General features: G+C 49.0%; 2 protein-coding genes across 2 annotated transcripts; one reads left to right on the top strand and one right to left on the bottom strand.

Moving 5' to 3' along the window:
* The first annotated feature begins 163 nt into the window (after nucleotides 1–163).
* RBIS (ribosomal biogenesis factor) lies at nucleotides 164–2004 on the top strand. The gene is made up of 3 exons (XM_088523063.1): nucleotides 164–292; nucleotides 583–699; nucleotides 1904–2004. Exons 1-3 carry the CDS (start codon nucleotides 164–166, stop codon nucleotides 1970–1972), a joined length of 315 nt encoding a protein of 104 aa, XP_088379189.1. The 3' UTR covers nucleotides 1973–2004.
* Nucleotides 2005–2023: 19 nt separating this feature from the next.
* E2F5 (E2F transcription factor 5) lies at nucleotides 2024–12263 on the bottom strand. Its single transcript, XM_088523050.1, has 9 exons — nucleotides 12136–12263; nucleotides 9774–9883; nucleotides 9007–9168; nucleotides 8206–8249; nucleotides 6856–6920; nucleotides 5012–5279; nucleotides 4186–4386; nucleotides 3690–3734; nucleotides 2024–2766 (listed from the first exon to the last, which is right to left on the bottom strand). Exons 1-9 carry the CDS (start codon nucleotides 12253–12255, stop codon nucleotides 2657–2659), a joined length of 1125 nt encoding a protein of 374 aa, XP_088379176.1. The 5' UTR covers nucleotides 12256–12263; the 3' UTR covers nucleotides 2024–2656.
* Nucleotides 12264–13116: the final 853 nt, after the last annotated feature.

Genomic DNA, 13116 nt, shown 5'->3' with positions numbered 1-13116 from the left:
AATAAAATAAAATAAAAACAAACAGAGCCCCGCGCCGGGCCGAGCCCCGCGCTCGCGCACCGGGGGGGCGGGGCTAGGGGCGGGGCAGGGGCGGGGCCCCAGCAGCCGCGCGCGTCACCGCCGCCCCGTGACGTCATGGCCGCGTGACGGCAGCGGCGCGGCCATGGGCAGGAGCCGCGGCGGGAGCGCGCGCGGGCGCGGCGCGGGCAGCGTGTTCCGCGCGGCCGGGGGGCGCGCGGCCAAGGCGCGCGCGCGGCGCGGGGCGCAGCCCGTGACCAGGGCCCTGCGCAAGGTGCGGGCGGGGGGCAGCGCGGGGGCAGCGCGGGCCTCGGGGCGCTCCGGGAGCGGGGGGGCTGCCCGCGGAGCCGCTGCCCGTGTCGGGGCGGCCCCGGGGCGCGGGGGAGGCGCCGGGGGGCAGCGGCCGCCGGGGCCGGCAGCGGCCGGAGCTCCCCGCGGCAGCAGGAGCGCGGCCGGGCCCGCTGGGAACGTGCCCAGGGCGGGCACTGCTGGGCGAGCAGCGTCTCCTTCCCGAATACCAACCTCTGCTGGGTTTTTTTTTTTTTTTTTTTTTTTTTCTCGCAGATCAACATTGTAAATGAGGAGAAAGTCAGAGCTCTAAACAAAGCGTTTACCGAAATTCAGGAAGAAGTGCAGCAGCTATCCAAAGGCACAGCCGCAGAAGCTCAGAAGGAACCTCAGGTAACTCCTGCCGCATTCAGAGCGTTTTGCTCCATCCCTAAGACTGCAGCTCTCCATCCTGTTGCTATCACGCTATAAACCCACCTTTTTTAATTTCAGTTGCGTGTTAATGTTGAAATCTGGTTAGCATCAAGTCAGGGGTGTAGAGGGTGGGCAGCCAAGCCCGAGCCTGCTCCGGCATTTTGATGATGCTCTAGTTTTATTTCTAAAGGATTTTCTAAAGACCGGTCTAGCTACTGACCCTGGCTGTGAGGCGTGTGTCTCACCATGAATAGACTCACAAGTGACTCGTCCTGCGCCCAGGAGCTCTTCGGAACCAAGTGAACAGAGCCCCTGTCTGCTCCGCATCGCCCAGCCCGCAGCCGCCCCCATCACAAGGGCCGGCACCGGGAACAGCGCAGGGCTGTGCGGAACCTCCTGCCCGCAGCACCTGGGGATCAAGGGAGCGCCTGGCTCCTCTGCTCCGTCTAGCCCAGCCCAGTGAACAGGGCTAGGCAGTCTCACAGTTAAATTGCTGACAAACTCCTCTTGCCAACTGCCTTTGAGCTGGTCATGGTTTGGGGATGGAAGAAGCCCCAGCCAAGCCCAGCAGGAAGCAAAGATGAATCCATGCGGACCCGGGGGGAGGTGGAAAAATTAGTTCAGTAACACAGGCACAAGTTGTGTTTGCTGTGTCTGGGGTGTTGGAGTTTCTGTAGGGCTGGGAGCAACAGAGCCAGCGCCAAACGCCTTAAGGAGAGGCTGAAAGGAGAGAAATGGGAAGAGGGGAGCGCAGGCGGTGGTGCCGGCGGCAGGGTGCGGGTGTCAGGGAGCTGGGACGTGGGACCGCCTCGCTCCTCGTGGGCTGGCCCTGGTCACGCAGGCGCCACAGACAGGACTCCTTCCAAGGCGTCAAAATTCCACCAAATTCCAAAATTCTCCCGAGCGGGATTCCCTCAACAGGCTGGGCCTGTTTCCCCGTATGTTACTGGCACAGCGCTCTGTCCTTCCCCTGGAGCGCACAGTATCGCTGTCTGTCAGATTTAGGGAATGCTGGGATCCTCTCCCAAATGCTGAATTGACTGCAGCGTTAGACTAAATTAAGTATACCAAAGACTAATCTTCTAGACAGCAGTATTTGTTAAATCTGTTTCTTTTTTTTTTTTTCCCAAAAAGCTGTTTAAAAAAATGCACTCTACTTAAAAGTGAAACTTCTTATTTTCAGGTTTCCAACGATCTGGAACATGAACCAGCAAACGTGGATGCTGCCACAAACCTATTATCTCAGCTGTAATGCATAATAAATGATGCAGGGATTCCAAGAAAGGCGGAGTGCACAGAGTGGTTGCTTTGTTTGTACAATTTTATTAAAAAAATCTTGTTAATATACAAGTATTGGCACACTTTAATACAAACTACAAACAGGCCTTTCCTATGACCTAGGAAAGTGGAATGTAAGAAGTCAGTGTGAGAAACTTAAAGTGCTAAAACAGAAGGCACTTCACAAAATTGGTTCACTGAAACGATTTAGCATAACTCAAGTTGATATCCTTCACTTCTCAGCTTGGCAGTGAAAGCTTCAAAATTGATTGAAAGGTTATTGATTGAAAGGTACAGAAAGCGTCTTGGCAGTAAAGCCTCAAAAATGCTGATAACTGTGAGCAGGAAGCCAAATCATCTTTTTTTTCAAATGATCAAAAGGCTATAAAGCGTTTTCGCTTTTCTTACAAAAGAAAACTCTGAATCATTGGATTACACAAAGGATACACAAGTGAAAAAATGCCAGAATTTTTGATGAAAGCCCTTTTCTCTGGTTGTTCCATTTGTTTTGTGAAGCAGTTAAAGGAAGCAAGAGGAAATATACTCCCAGAGTGAGTGAACTAAGAAGTTATACATTCATTATTCAAATACTTAGGTTATGAAGAAGTCTAGAATGTTATAGTTAGAGGTAGATAAGATAGTCTGGTTGACACAATATCTAATAATTTAGTATCTGCACATCAAAGAGATCACAGACTCCTTCATTATCCTCCAGGTTAAAGTTGTAGTCATCTCCGGGAGTAGGAGAGAGTCGTAAGAGAGGAAAAACTGTAAAGCAGGAATAGTTCAGTTGAAATTAAAGCACTTCTGGAATATGAGCCCTATCTCATAATTCAGCATGTCTGTCATCCCCAGTGTCAGACTTGGTCTTAATGATTTAAATACTGTCTTTGACACTGTGACAGACACGCTGGGATACCTGCATTGCCTTAAAACTAACGCAGTAAATGACACGTCTCATTTTCTCCTGAATGTTTAAGTGTTTAAATGTTTTACTTTGGTGGCAGGGAGTGACTGCTGTGGAACACAGACTAACCTCTCCTTGTGCAGCAAGGGAGCTGCTGAGCAGCTTGTGAGATTTCCATCAGAAAGCCATCGCTCACATCATAGGTATTTCCTTCTTCCTGTTACAGCACTCTGGTCTTCAAACATTTATGATTTCACCTAAGGAAGTTACCGCTGTCCCCATTTTACACGTGGAAAACGGAGGCTGGCAGGCTGTCTGCGCGCTGCGTTCCAAGACCTGAGGCAGCTTTTGGGCAACGCAAGAAGAGGGGGTTTCGTTCCTCTGCTCTACAGCTGGCCACGTACCAGTCCGTGGGCAGGCAGGCAAACATGCTCTGAAATATCTACTAAAAACTCCTGCAGGAAGCCTGCAGCAGAACAAAACTAAACCCGGGTATTTTCTAAGGCATCACCCTGGTCGCCAGCCTGTTCTTTCTTTGCCCCTGAACGAAGGGCTGCTGAGTTACTTGTGCATGGCTAGTGCTGGCTTGAGACATTCACATTTTTATTGTTAAATAAAACTTTTACAGGGGAACTGAAAGGGGAGCAAAGACCAGAATGACGAGGATAGAGGAGGCAGTACAGGGGGAATAAGCAGGCTGACCCACGGCATGGGGTGTCACAGATGCCACCAAGGGTACTGCGCAGACAGAACCCACTGAAAAGCAAAGATACTCAGTACTCACCGTCAGAAGACATGAGTTCATCAATAATATCCCCACTGACAGTCCCTGTGAAAGACAGGAGCAGGCATTTATGGCAGCTAATGCAGGTTCTCTGCATGAAAACACTGACCTGCAAAGTACAGTCCGGCTCACGTGCACACTGCAGGAGCTCTGGAGATGGTCTCTGTGCTGTGTATACACAAAAGATACTTCTCTTTTTATCCCTTAGCTGTTCCCACCAGATTTCCCCTCCTCTCTTTGGGCTGAACAGTTGGTCTTTTATAACATCAACACTGGGTGCAATACAAAGCTTATTTTGCCAGGAGCAGGGTATTTTGCTCAGAATGGGACTGCTACTCAGAAGTGGTTCGGTGGCTCTGTTAGGAGGTGGGCAAAGGCCTGTTCTCTGCGGCAGGAGCTTTCATCTTTACTCCTTGATAACTCATGGGTAACTTGGTAGCAGAGAATGGCTCCGGAAACCAGTAAAACAGTTAAAATAGTAACTGTTTCTGCCTACCTGCAGGCTCATCCATCTTTGCTACATCAAACGAATTTGGCTTGAGAATACAGTTGACATCCAACGGGAGCAAGGCCTGGTAGTCACTGGAGCCGCCTGTAGCTTGGGCACCTTCTCCTGAAAGGCTGGGGAATAACGCGGGCTCCGGAAGGCTGGAATAAGCAGTTGCTGAAGCTGCACTGTTCTGCTGCAAACTGCTGTCTACAACGAGGGAAAAACACACTATTAGGGCTGTTTTAGTAAAAAAGGAACACAGCGCATCTGCATCTAGCTTTGTCCTACCAGGAGGACATGGCCAATGTCAGGGTTGAAGTGAGACTCTCCCTATCGAGCACAGCCTCATCAGGGCTCCTCAGAAAGCTCCTTTGCTATAATTGACAGTGTTTTCTTAGTATCTCTATATCATCCCACCATTATTATGAAAAAAAAAAACAACCCCAAACCCACAGCCCACGCCATTGGCATTCAGTGCCTCTGAGGACTGTGCAGGTGGTGAGCAGTCTCGTGGCTCAAGGGCAGGAGCTGCTGAACACACAGCCAGGCTCCTGAAAAGATGCAGGTCACATCGGATCCCCGCGGGGATCCTTACACCAATGCTTTTGGTGTAAGATGACAAGGTACCAAGCGATAATCTGCTTTACCAAATGAAAGATAGAAGAGGAAGAAGCTTCCCTGAAACCTCCAGAGAGCTCTTGGTATGCCCTGGGGTAGCTTCTTCAGCTAGGTGCTGTGTCATGCAAACTGTTCCCTGCATTTCCTTTACTTTCTCCCTCCAGTGCCCTTGCTCCTGCTACCCAAATGAAGTGGAAAACAACCCTGGACCTACCTGAGGGTGTTTCTGTAACTGGTGTTTGTGGCAAATGTTGCTCCTGGTTAAGACTGCCTTGTTCGGGTGGGTTCGGGGTGGCAGGAGCAGGTTTAGGGGGGGTCACTGGAGTCGCAGGTTGGGACGGGGGTTGTGCAAGGTCATCAGGAGGAGGGACTGGAAACACCATGGGCTTGGAGGAACTTGATTCTTTATTTATAAGCAGCACTTGGATGGGTCCTGAACTACTCTTAAGGTTGATCTGATATTTCTTTTGTCCACTCTGTCCCTGTGAAGTAGCAGATGAGGAAAGTTACAATTCCTTGAGAGCTTAAAACTTACAAAAAATAGCAATAACTGCCTGGAGTTATTTCCCATAGCAAGTCAGGAAGGCATTTAAATTGGGATTTCTCCAACTGTGCTTTTTTACCTTCTAGGAAGTAAGCGCAGTGCTCTTCTGGTCAGAACATAGCAAGAGATAACTGACATATGTATTAGATCATACTCAGGAAGAAAACAAGTAATTTAAAACAGGTACGTAACCTAATAAATAACAGGTCACAAACCTGTTATATATTTACCTGACCAGAACACAGTCACAGAATACAAAAATACACAACCCTCTGTAGTGCTTAGCTGATCTTGAATTAAAGTTACATGAGACTTACAGCAGGGCTACATCTTATTAGTGGTGATAAGTAATGATTTCTGTACACTTAGATTTGCTTCCTTTTAAACTGAGTTTCAGAATTACCTTAGCTGGGACTAACCATCCAATTACACCTGAGCTCTGACTCAGTGAACACAGGATCACGAGTGAGTAGAAACAATTTTTTAGCTGATTTGCCCGGGCTTCTCATTGAAAAGTTACTTGAGCAACTTAGCTAGGACCAGCTTCCTGCAGCACAGTCTCAGTGAGACGGCTGACCTCACAGCAAATAGCAGCAAATACATTCAGGGAAAAAAATAGGATGAGGAAAGTGGGGACAGAGGCAGGGAAGGAGAACCAAAGCCACAACATCCCTTTTGAAGCTGCAGGTGACACCTGTGATGAGCTGTTTTAGCTAAAGCAGGCAACTCTGGTGGCATCGAGAGCCTCATGCTGCCTGAGCTGCCTTTAGCACAGATGGACAGAGACAGTGTCACTGCATCGGCCTCATGACTCTGGTTTTGGCTGTTCCTGGGTTATCAGTGTGGGCTAGAGCCTCAGTAAAAACACCTTGTGAAAACCCATCACACAGACCCCATCCTTCAGGCTAACGTGGGTCCCTAACGTGCTTCATACAGCACCTTCTCCCAGCTGCATAAGCCCTATTTAAAACAGGGCACTGCAGTACAAAAATTAAAGGTGGACAGAGATAAGCAATTTGAGTTCCTACTTTAAGGCTGCTCTTCAAGGCCTCTGGCAGAAGCAAGACTGCAGTCTGTGTCGTATATCCAGTCTAATGGCACAGGACTAAACACACCTCTGCTAGTAAATCTAAAGGGCTTTTCCATATGGGATCCAATGCACAGGGAAAACTTGACCGAAGAAGTCAATGCTAATAAATTCTCAACTTTAATTGCAATTCAATTGGAATTGGAAATGAACTAGGATTCAAACAAGTACATCAAGCTGCAGAGCTGCAGCTTTTAGGAGTAACAGAAAAGGCGGGGGGGCAGAGAAATTTTCCATTACACATTAATACAGTCTATCTAGGTGTACAAAAGTTCTTACTCCCCACCCTGCCCATCCACTCTCAAATGAGATCATCTTAATTTTTCCCCTCTAACACATGGCTAGAAACAAACCCTCAGCTCTAACATAGCTCTTCTGTTCCACTGCCAGCCTCCAACACTCAGGTAAACAAGAAACCAGTACCTACCATTTCGGGTATAGGTACTTCTAACTGTGTACCAGAAGGTGCTTGAATTGCTAGAAGTGTGTCTCCTGGTTAAATAGCAATTTTTAAGAAAGCGTTAACTGTGCATATGTGAAGTCTTGCATGGCACATACTGAAACGAGAAATGGTAATTCTCTAAGGCCACATACTGCAAAGTTCTAGTAAAAACAGAAAGTTTGGGGTGGGAACTCACACAGGTCCCTTGTAGATCCAAGTAGCTCACAGTATTCCAACACTTAGACCGCAGCTGCAAGGGCCTTTTCTGGTAGCAGTGCTTGTTGCCATATCCTTATCTCCCACTTGTATACATAATGTGATGTGAAAATATTTACTTAATTAACTAGGTCATTTTTCAACTAAAACAGTTCTGTGATACAGCTCCCTCTAGGGCTGTGAAGAATGATGGGAATAGAGGGAGAATTCACAAGGGCAGGAAACAAAGGTCCTGCAGGTTTTCTTCTGTGCCAGCACTTCCAAGCATGTGAGTTCAAAACCTCTGCAGCACAAACTACTAAGATGTCAAAGGTGATACCTCCTTCACCTGCAGCGCACTGTACACGCAGTTCCATTTACTGCTTGAAGCAGGAGGTCACAGCTGTATCAACGAGCTGACACAAACTGCCTGATGCTGCAGGTCACACACTTATCTGCGCCTCATCCTCCCTTGTTCACAAGGTGCAGTGATGCTCCTCTCTGCTATGAGGAATTTACATCAAGTGCTTCGTGACTGACACGCTGAACATCTCCACACTTTGTAATTACTAGCTCTTTTTACTAAGAGCTCGCACTACCTGTCTAAACTTGCACTTTTATTCAAAAACAAACCCAATCTTCACTGTCACAAAGCAGCAAGAGGTGGTACTGAGACTTGCCGAAAGCTGAAAAACAATCTTTCCTTAGCTGGCTCCATTTATCCAATATCATAAGGAATTTCCTCTGGCTGCAGCTGCCACCAGAAAATGTTGTGATGTTTGGATCTGCTTGGACTTTCTGATGTGTTGGACCAACGTACTCTGCACCTGGTTCTGTCAGTGACCTGAGGCAAGCCCCAAACGGTGCCCTGGAAACTGATGAAACTCTACTCTGTACAACTTGTTTCTACAACTACAAAATAAGTTTCTTTATCTGTCAGAAGTCGTAAGTCATGAACACTAGCATTTACTACTGATCAATACTGGACATTTTCTAAATTCAAATTAATTTCAGGGAAAAAGCAATTGCTTTTTGTTTCTTGCATTACTGGAAGATAGAAAAAAAATCCCATGCAAAACATACAAGTCAATTTTCAATATGAACATTAGAAAATCCCTAACTTGTCTAGCAGGAACTTACCATTGAAGCAATTACAGACATCTTCATGGGTGACATATGAAAATGTAACTTTTGTCAAGGAAGTTTTCTTCAAACAACATAAAACTGCTATTTATTGCACTTCAAAAGACATTTGTCCAAACTTTGCCTAAATTGTACACTGGCTGCTGCTATTCAGAGATGCAATGAGGCCATGATTTCTGGCTGTCAGAATGGCTATTTAAAAACAGCACAGTTCTGTACTGTAAAAAACAAACTATGTATGTGAGGAAAATACTAGGAGGAGAAAAAATAAGTAGCGTGAAATAAAACGAGTGAGACTGTTTTAAAATATAAAATGTAAAGTCTTGTTTTTAAGAGTACCTCTTGCCTCACAGACTTGCCAATGGAGAACTCAGCAGTGCATCTGGACCTACCAGAATCACAGACACAAACTCCCAGAGGGGGCTTGGTGGTTCATCCACAGTCCTCTCCCTTTGCCTCAAGATAGCACCAGCAGGTAAGACATTCCAGACAGGTGTTTGCATTATACTATTTATAATTTGGGTTATATTACTATATTACATTACGGATTTAAATTATACTATTATTATATTATGGATTTAAAAACTACTGCCATATACACATATGCCAGATCATTTTCAGAACAGCTACAAAGGTGAGGTCATGTAAATGAAACTTCTTCTCTTCTAATGTTAAAACAAAACCAGGAAAAAATATCCTTCCCTTGCTTATGGATAAATGAGCTACATTAGTTTTACCACACAACTGTTGTTTTAATTGTACTTCCAAGATGTGCACAGTACTTGTTTAAAAGGATATTGATGATTTGTAGAGTCATCCATAACATTCTTGATACTTTGCTGGAGCCACAGTTTCTGCTGATCCAATTCTTTTTCTTTTAGCTCTAGATCTTCGATTTCAGCTTCAAGATATCTCAGTCTGTCTACGACTTCCTTCGTATTGCAGCCAGCACCTACTCCTCTTGAAAAGGTACAAGGGTTCATGAAAACAGAGCATGTGAAAATCTAAAGCAAACATGAAACCATCATTCATGAAGCCTACTTTACATATTTAAAAATAATCTACCAATACTCAGGATGAAGGAAATGAATGTTTATCTTCTCAGCAGCGTTTTAACAACAACAACAACAAAAATCTAAATTTAAGATCAAATTTAGAATTCACTTATACTTAATTTTGTTTTGGTTTTGGTACCTAAGTCCCTCTGCGTTAGACCGGGTTTGTATGGCCTTTAACAAGCATGGCATAAAGGCACGAACAGAGGTGGAGACAGCATGTCCCAGTAACTTCCCCAAATCCACCCAGTGTAAATTTTTCAGCTGTCAGTGCAGTTGTAAGGTGGCCACACAAGTTTCCCAGAAGCTTCCCTTGTACAGGCTTCAAACCAAACCTGGCATCAAGGATGCAAGCTAAAGGAACACAAAGGCACTCGCAACTTTACAGGGATTCCAACCGGCTGCGGTGCTCGTTGCTGACCATAACATCTATTCTCTGTCAGCACATCTAGCTAGGAGAAGTGGAAGGGAGTTGCTCTCAAGCAGAGGAGACGGGCAGGATGGACTTACTTCCACTGAATGCTGTTTTTTGACTTTTTCTCAATGAGATCAATTCCTTCCAAAACGTTGGTGATATCATAGATCCTCCTCTTTTGTCTCACAGCAAGAGTATCAGCAGCCTGTTAAGGAAAGGGGGACAAGTGTCAGCAACCTGATTTTTGAGGGCAAAACACAGACCCAGCCACTTTCTGGAGGCAGGAGGGAACGCCAAGTAATAAATCTGTATTTCTGAAGGGAAAAGACTCATCTTTTCAAAGCCAGATGCTCAATCAGGAGAACCAAATCCTTCTTGTTACAGAAGGAATATAACATCCTTATAAGCAAAACACACGTACCTCTTTTTATAGTATTTCTGAGCCATAAAGAAACTTGCTGGCCTTCCAAAAGAAACCAAACAAACTGCATTTTCCAACTAGAAAGTTAATGCCTAGGAATTAGTAGTCCAATTGATATTGGCAAATGTTTTGCGGTGAAGGAAAAAGGAAGGAAAAAGGGAGCAGAACGGAGCTTAAGAAACACTCCGGCAGCGCGAGCACCGTTCTCTGCAGCGCGTCGCCTCCCGTTCCTGCTGGCGCCACCGTCCCGTCCCGTCCCCGCGGACGGGCTGCGAGGCTGAAGCCGCATCCCGCAGCCCTCCCGCAGGACACGACCCCGCGGCCGCGACGGCACCCTGCGCTGCTGCTGCTGCTGGCACTGCTGCCCACGGGGGCCACAGGCCAAGCCCTCCGTGCCCAGCAGGCGACAAGGCATGGGCACCCTTCCCACACACCCCGCAGGGTCCGTACGGTGTAGGGAGGCTGTGCTGATGTTAACACATTTCCAAACGCCAAACGTGTAGCTATACCACCAAAGCATATTAAGGTTTTAAAAATCCACTATTTTGAGTGCCCAAACTCAGGTGTTTCAATCTCGGGGCACTTTTAGCACTCCAAACTCACGTGCACTCTGTATGCCTGGAGCTGTCGCTAGCACCAGCAGTGGGGATGCAGCCTGGACTGCAGGGTCCCAGCTCAGGCACTGGGCCAATGAAGGACTTGGCAGCAGGTCCCACATGTCTGAGGGGAACGGGCCCCACACACAAACCCAGTAAGAGAATATAAAACTTAACAGGTGGGTTTTTCTTCTTCTCACAGCAAGGGCAGTGCAGTTGTTGTTCACTCCTGCCAACACATTTCTAAGGCAGAGGGAAGCAGAGCTCCCACATGGCTGCAGCCCGTGAACCTCGCGCTCACCGAGAAGGCGCTGCCGGCGAGACGCACACGAAGCCCCCAACACCAAGCCAGGCTTTAAAACGCTAACGGCCTAACGCGCTCGAGAGGCTACGTATAGATCAGAATTTGTGGAGAACGAGGAAATCACTGATGACAAATTTCAGTGACAGTCTGGTTTCCGGGGTGTGAATACGCTGTACCCAAACGCCAAGCGCAGTAAGGTTCCGATCCGAGCTGAGCAGTGAGAGCCGCGCAGCCGGCAGGGAATCAGGCAGGCGTTCCTCTCCGTGCTACCACATCACAGGATGCCCGGCACTTTTGTGAGAAACGCTGCCTAGCCTGGGCCAGAGTCGGCCTTACCTGATACTACGAGCTGAGCCCAGCCCAGCTAAGAAACGTAGGCAGAAGCAGCACTGCTACGGAAGGGAGGAAATTCAGTACGTTTGGGAGCCATTTTAGGCGATTTATTCACTCATTTTCCTCTTTCTGCCTTTTTCTATTTCTGTCTCCCTGGTCATCGATGACCTGCAGATCAGGGAAATGTTCCCCTTGGTCTTCTTCACCCCCTGCCTGCCTCACCTTGCTCCCTTACCTAGATCTGCCTCCACCTGTCTGTCCAACAGGCGCTACAGACAGGAACGAAGCCTTTCAGGAAAAGCTGTTTAATTTTAAAAACGAACGTTGCAGAGTTTGAATTCCAAGCAGAGGGAACCCCTGCGATTCCTCCCCAGGGCACGGACGGGCGGCGAGGCCGGGCAGCGGGCAGCGGCAGCGCGTCCCGCACCTGCAGCGCAGCCACCGCGCGGGGCCACACTCCTCCGGGGACAGTCACCACCACAGAGCAAGGCCAGCCCCGAGGCCCGGCTTTGCTGCTCCGGGCCTATGTCAAATGCGGGCTGCAGGCCGCTGCCTCGCGCCCACGGGCGGGTTTTAGCATCTCGAGTGGAGCTGGAGGGTCACGAAGCGCGTGGCGGATCCCAGCGGGTCTCCATGGCCGGAGCATAGAGCCAAGGGGTAAACGAACCCTATGGCGCTCATCCACCCACAGCCCACCCGCGTCCGTGCGCTCCACGCGTGCTCTGTGCTGCACAGGGAGGTCCGCAGCAGCTCCCGCCCCGGCCCCCCCGCAGCCGGCAGCCGCTCCCCGCCGCGCCGCGCACCGCCTTGAGGTCGAGCACGCCGTCCTTGGCCTCCTGCAGCAGCGACACGAACTTGGTGGTGAGCAGCCCCAGGCTCTTCTCGTGCCGGCTGCTCCCGCCGCCCGCCTCGGCCGCGGCCATGGTGCCGCCCCCGCCGCCGCAACCGCCCGGCGCGGCCCGGCCCGGCCCGGCGCGGCCCGCAGGAAGTGACGCGCCGCCGCCGCCGTTGCCGGGAGACCGCGGCCCGGCGGAGCGGGAGGCGGCGCCGCGGGCGGGGCGGGGTAGACGTGGTGGCCCCGCCTGGGGTAGACGTGGTGGCCCCGCGGCAGGGCGCGGAGCGCGGGGGCTGCCCCTTGGGGACGGGGTTTTGCAGCCGGTCCCGCCCGAAGGCGCGTCCTCCCCCCTAGGGAGCGTGCAAATACAGCTTCCCTATCTCTGTACATTCCTATACCCATGAATATAGCTTCCTCGGTATAGGAAATACAACTGAGGGCCAATGAAAAGTAGCCACTTTCGTACCTGTTAGATGATGAATATTCCATCTACACACATATATATGTTTTTGCATGTATTTTTCCATGCAGGCATTTGGGTTCCTCAGCAGTAACGTTATTAGGCTATTGTCCAAAACCATCACTTGAGGGCTCCTGCAGCAACAGCCCCGCCTGCGGCACCCCCAGTGAGCGCCGCTCTGCCCCTGCCTTGCTGTGCGCTCCCAGCTCGGGCTCCCCAGAGCTTTTTCAGCAAGGAGAGCATGCGGAAACGGAGGAAGCAAAATCTGTGATAGGAACAGCTCTTGTCCCCCTTTCCACGGCTGCACTGCAAGGTCAGCTGCACAACTTGCTGTTTTCTCCTTTTTCTTGCCAAGACAAAGTCACACCCAAAGCAAACAAAAACTGTGTGGACATATATATACATACACACAGACACTATTTCCTCACAATAGCCTATATATAAATATATGTCACTTGCATTCCTGCACAATCAACACCTCTTCTAACA

This window comes from Tinamus guttatus, unplaced genomic scaffold (genome assembly GCF_059628265.1).
Source record: "Tinamus guttatus ecotype Peru unplaced genomic scaffold, ASM5962826v1 Tinamus_guttatus_pri_ptg000012l, whole genome shotgun sequence".
NCBI lineage: Eukaryota > Metazoa > Chordata > Aves > Tinamiformes > Tinamidae > Tinamus > Tinamus guttatus.
This window is presented reverse-complemented; position numbering and strand designations above follow the sequence as displayed.

Coding starts and splice junctions, on each gene's coding strand:
- RBIS (XM_088523063.1), top strand. CDS start 164: ATGGGCAGGAGCCGCGGCGGGAGCGCGCGCGGGCGCGGCGCGGGCAGC. Junction 293..582: donor TGACCAGGGCCCTGCGCAAG/GTGCGGGCGGGG, acceptor TTTTTCTCGCAG/ATCAACATTGTAAATGAGGA. Junction 700..1,903: donor AAGCTCAGAAGGAACCTCAG/GTAACTCCTGCC, acceptor TCTTATTTTCAG/GTTTCCAACGATCTGGAACA.
- E2F5 (XM_088523050.1), bottom strand. CDS start 12,255: ATGGCCGCGGCCGAGGCGGGCGGCGGGAGCAGCCGGCACGAGAAGAGC. Junction 9,884..12,135: donor GCGTGCTCGACCTCAAGGCG/GTGCGCGGCGCG, acceptor TTTCCTTAACAG/GCTGCTGATACTCTTGCTGT. Junction 3,735..4,185: donor AAAGATGGATGAGCCTGCAG/GTAGGCAGAAAC, acceptor TGTCTTTCACAG/GGACTGTCAGTGGGGATATT.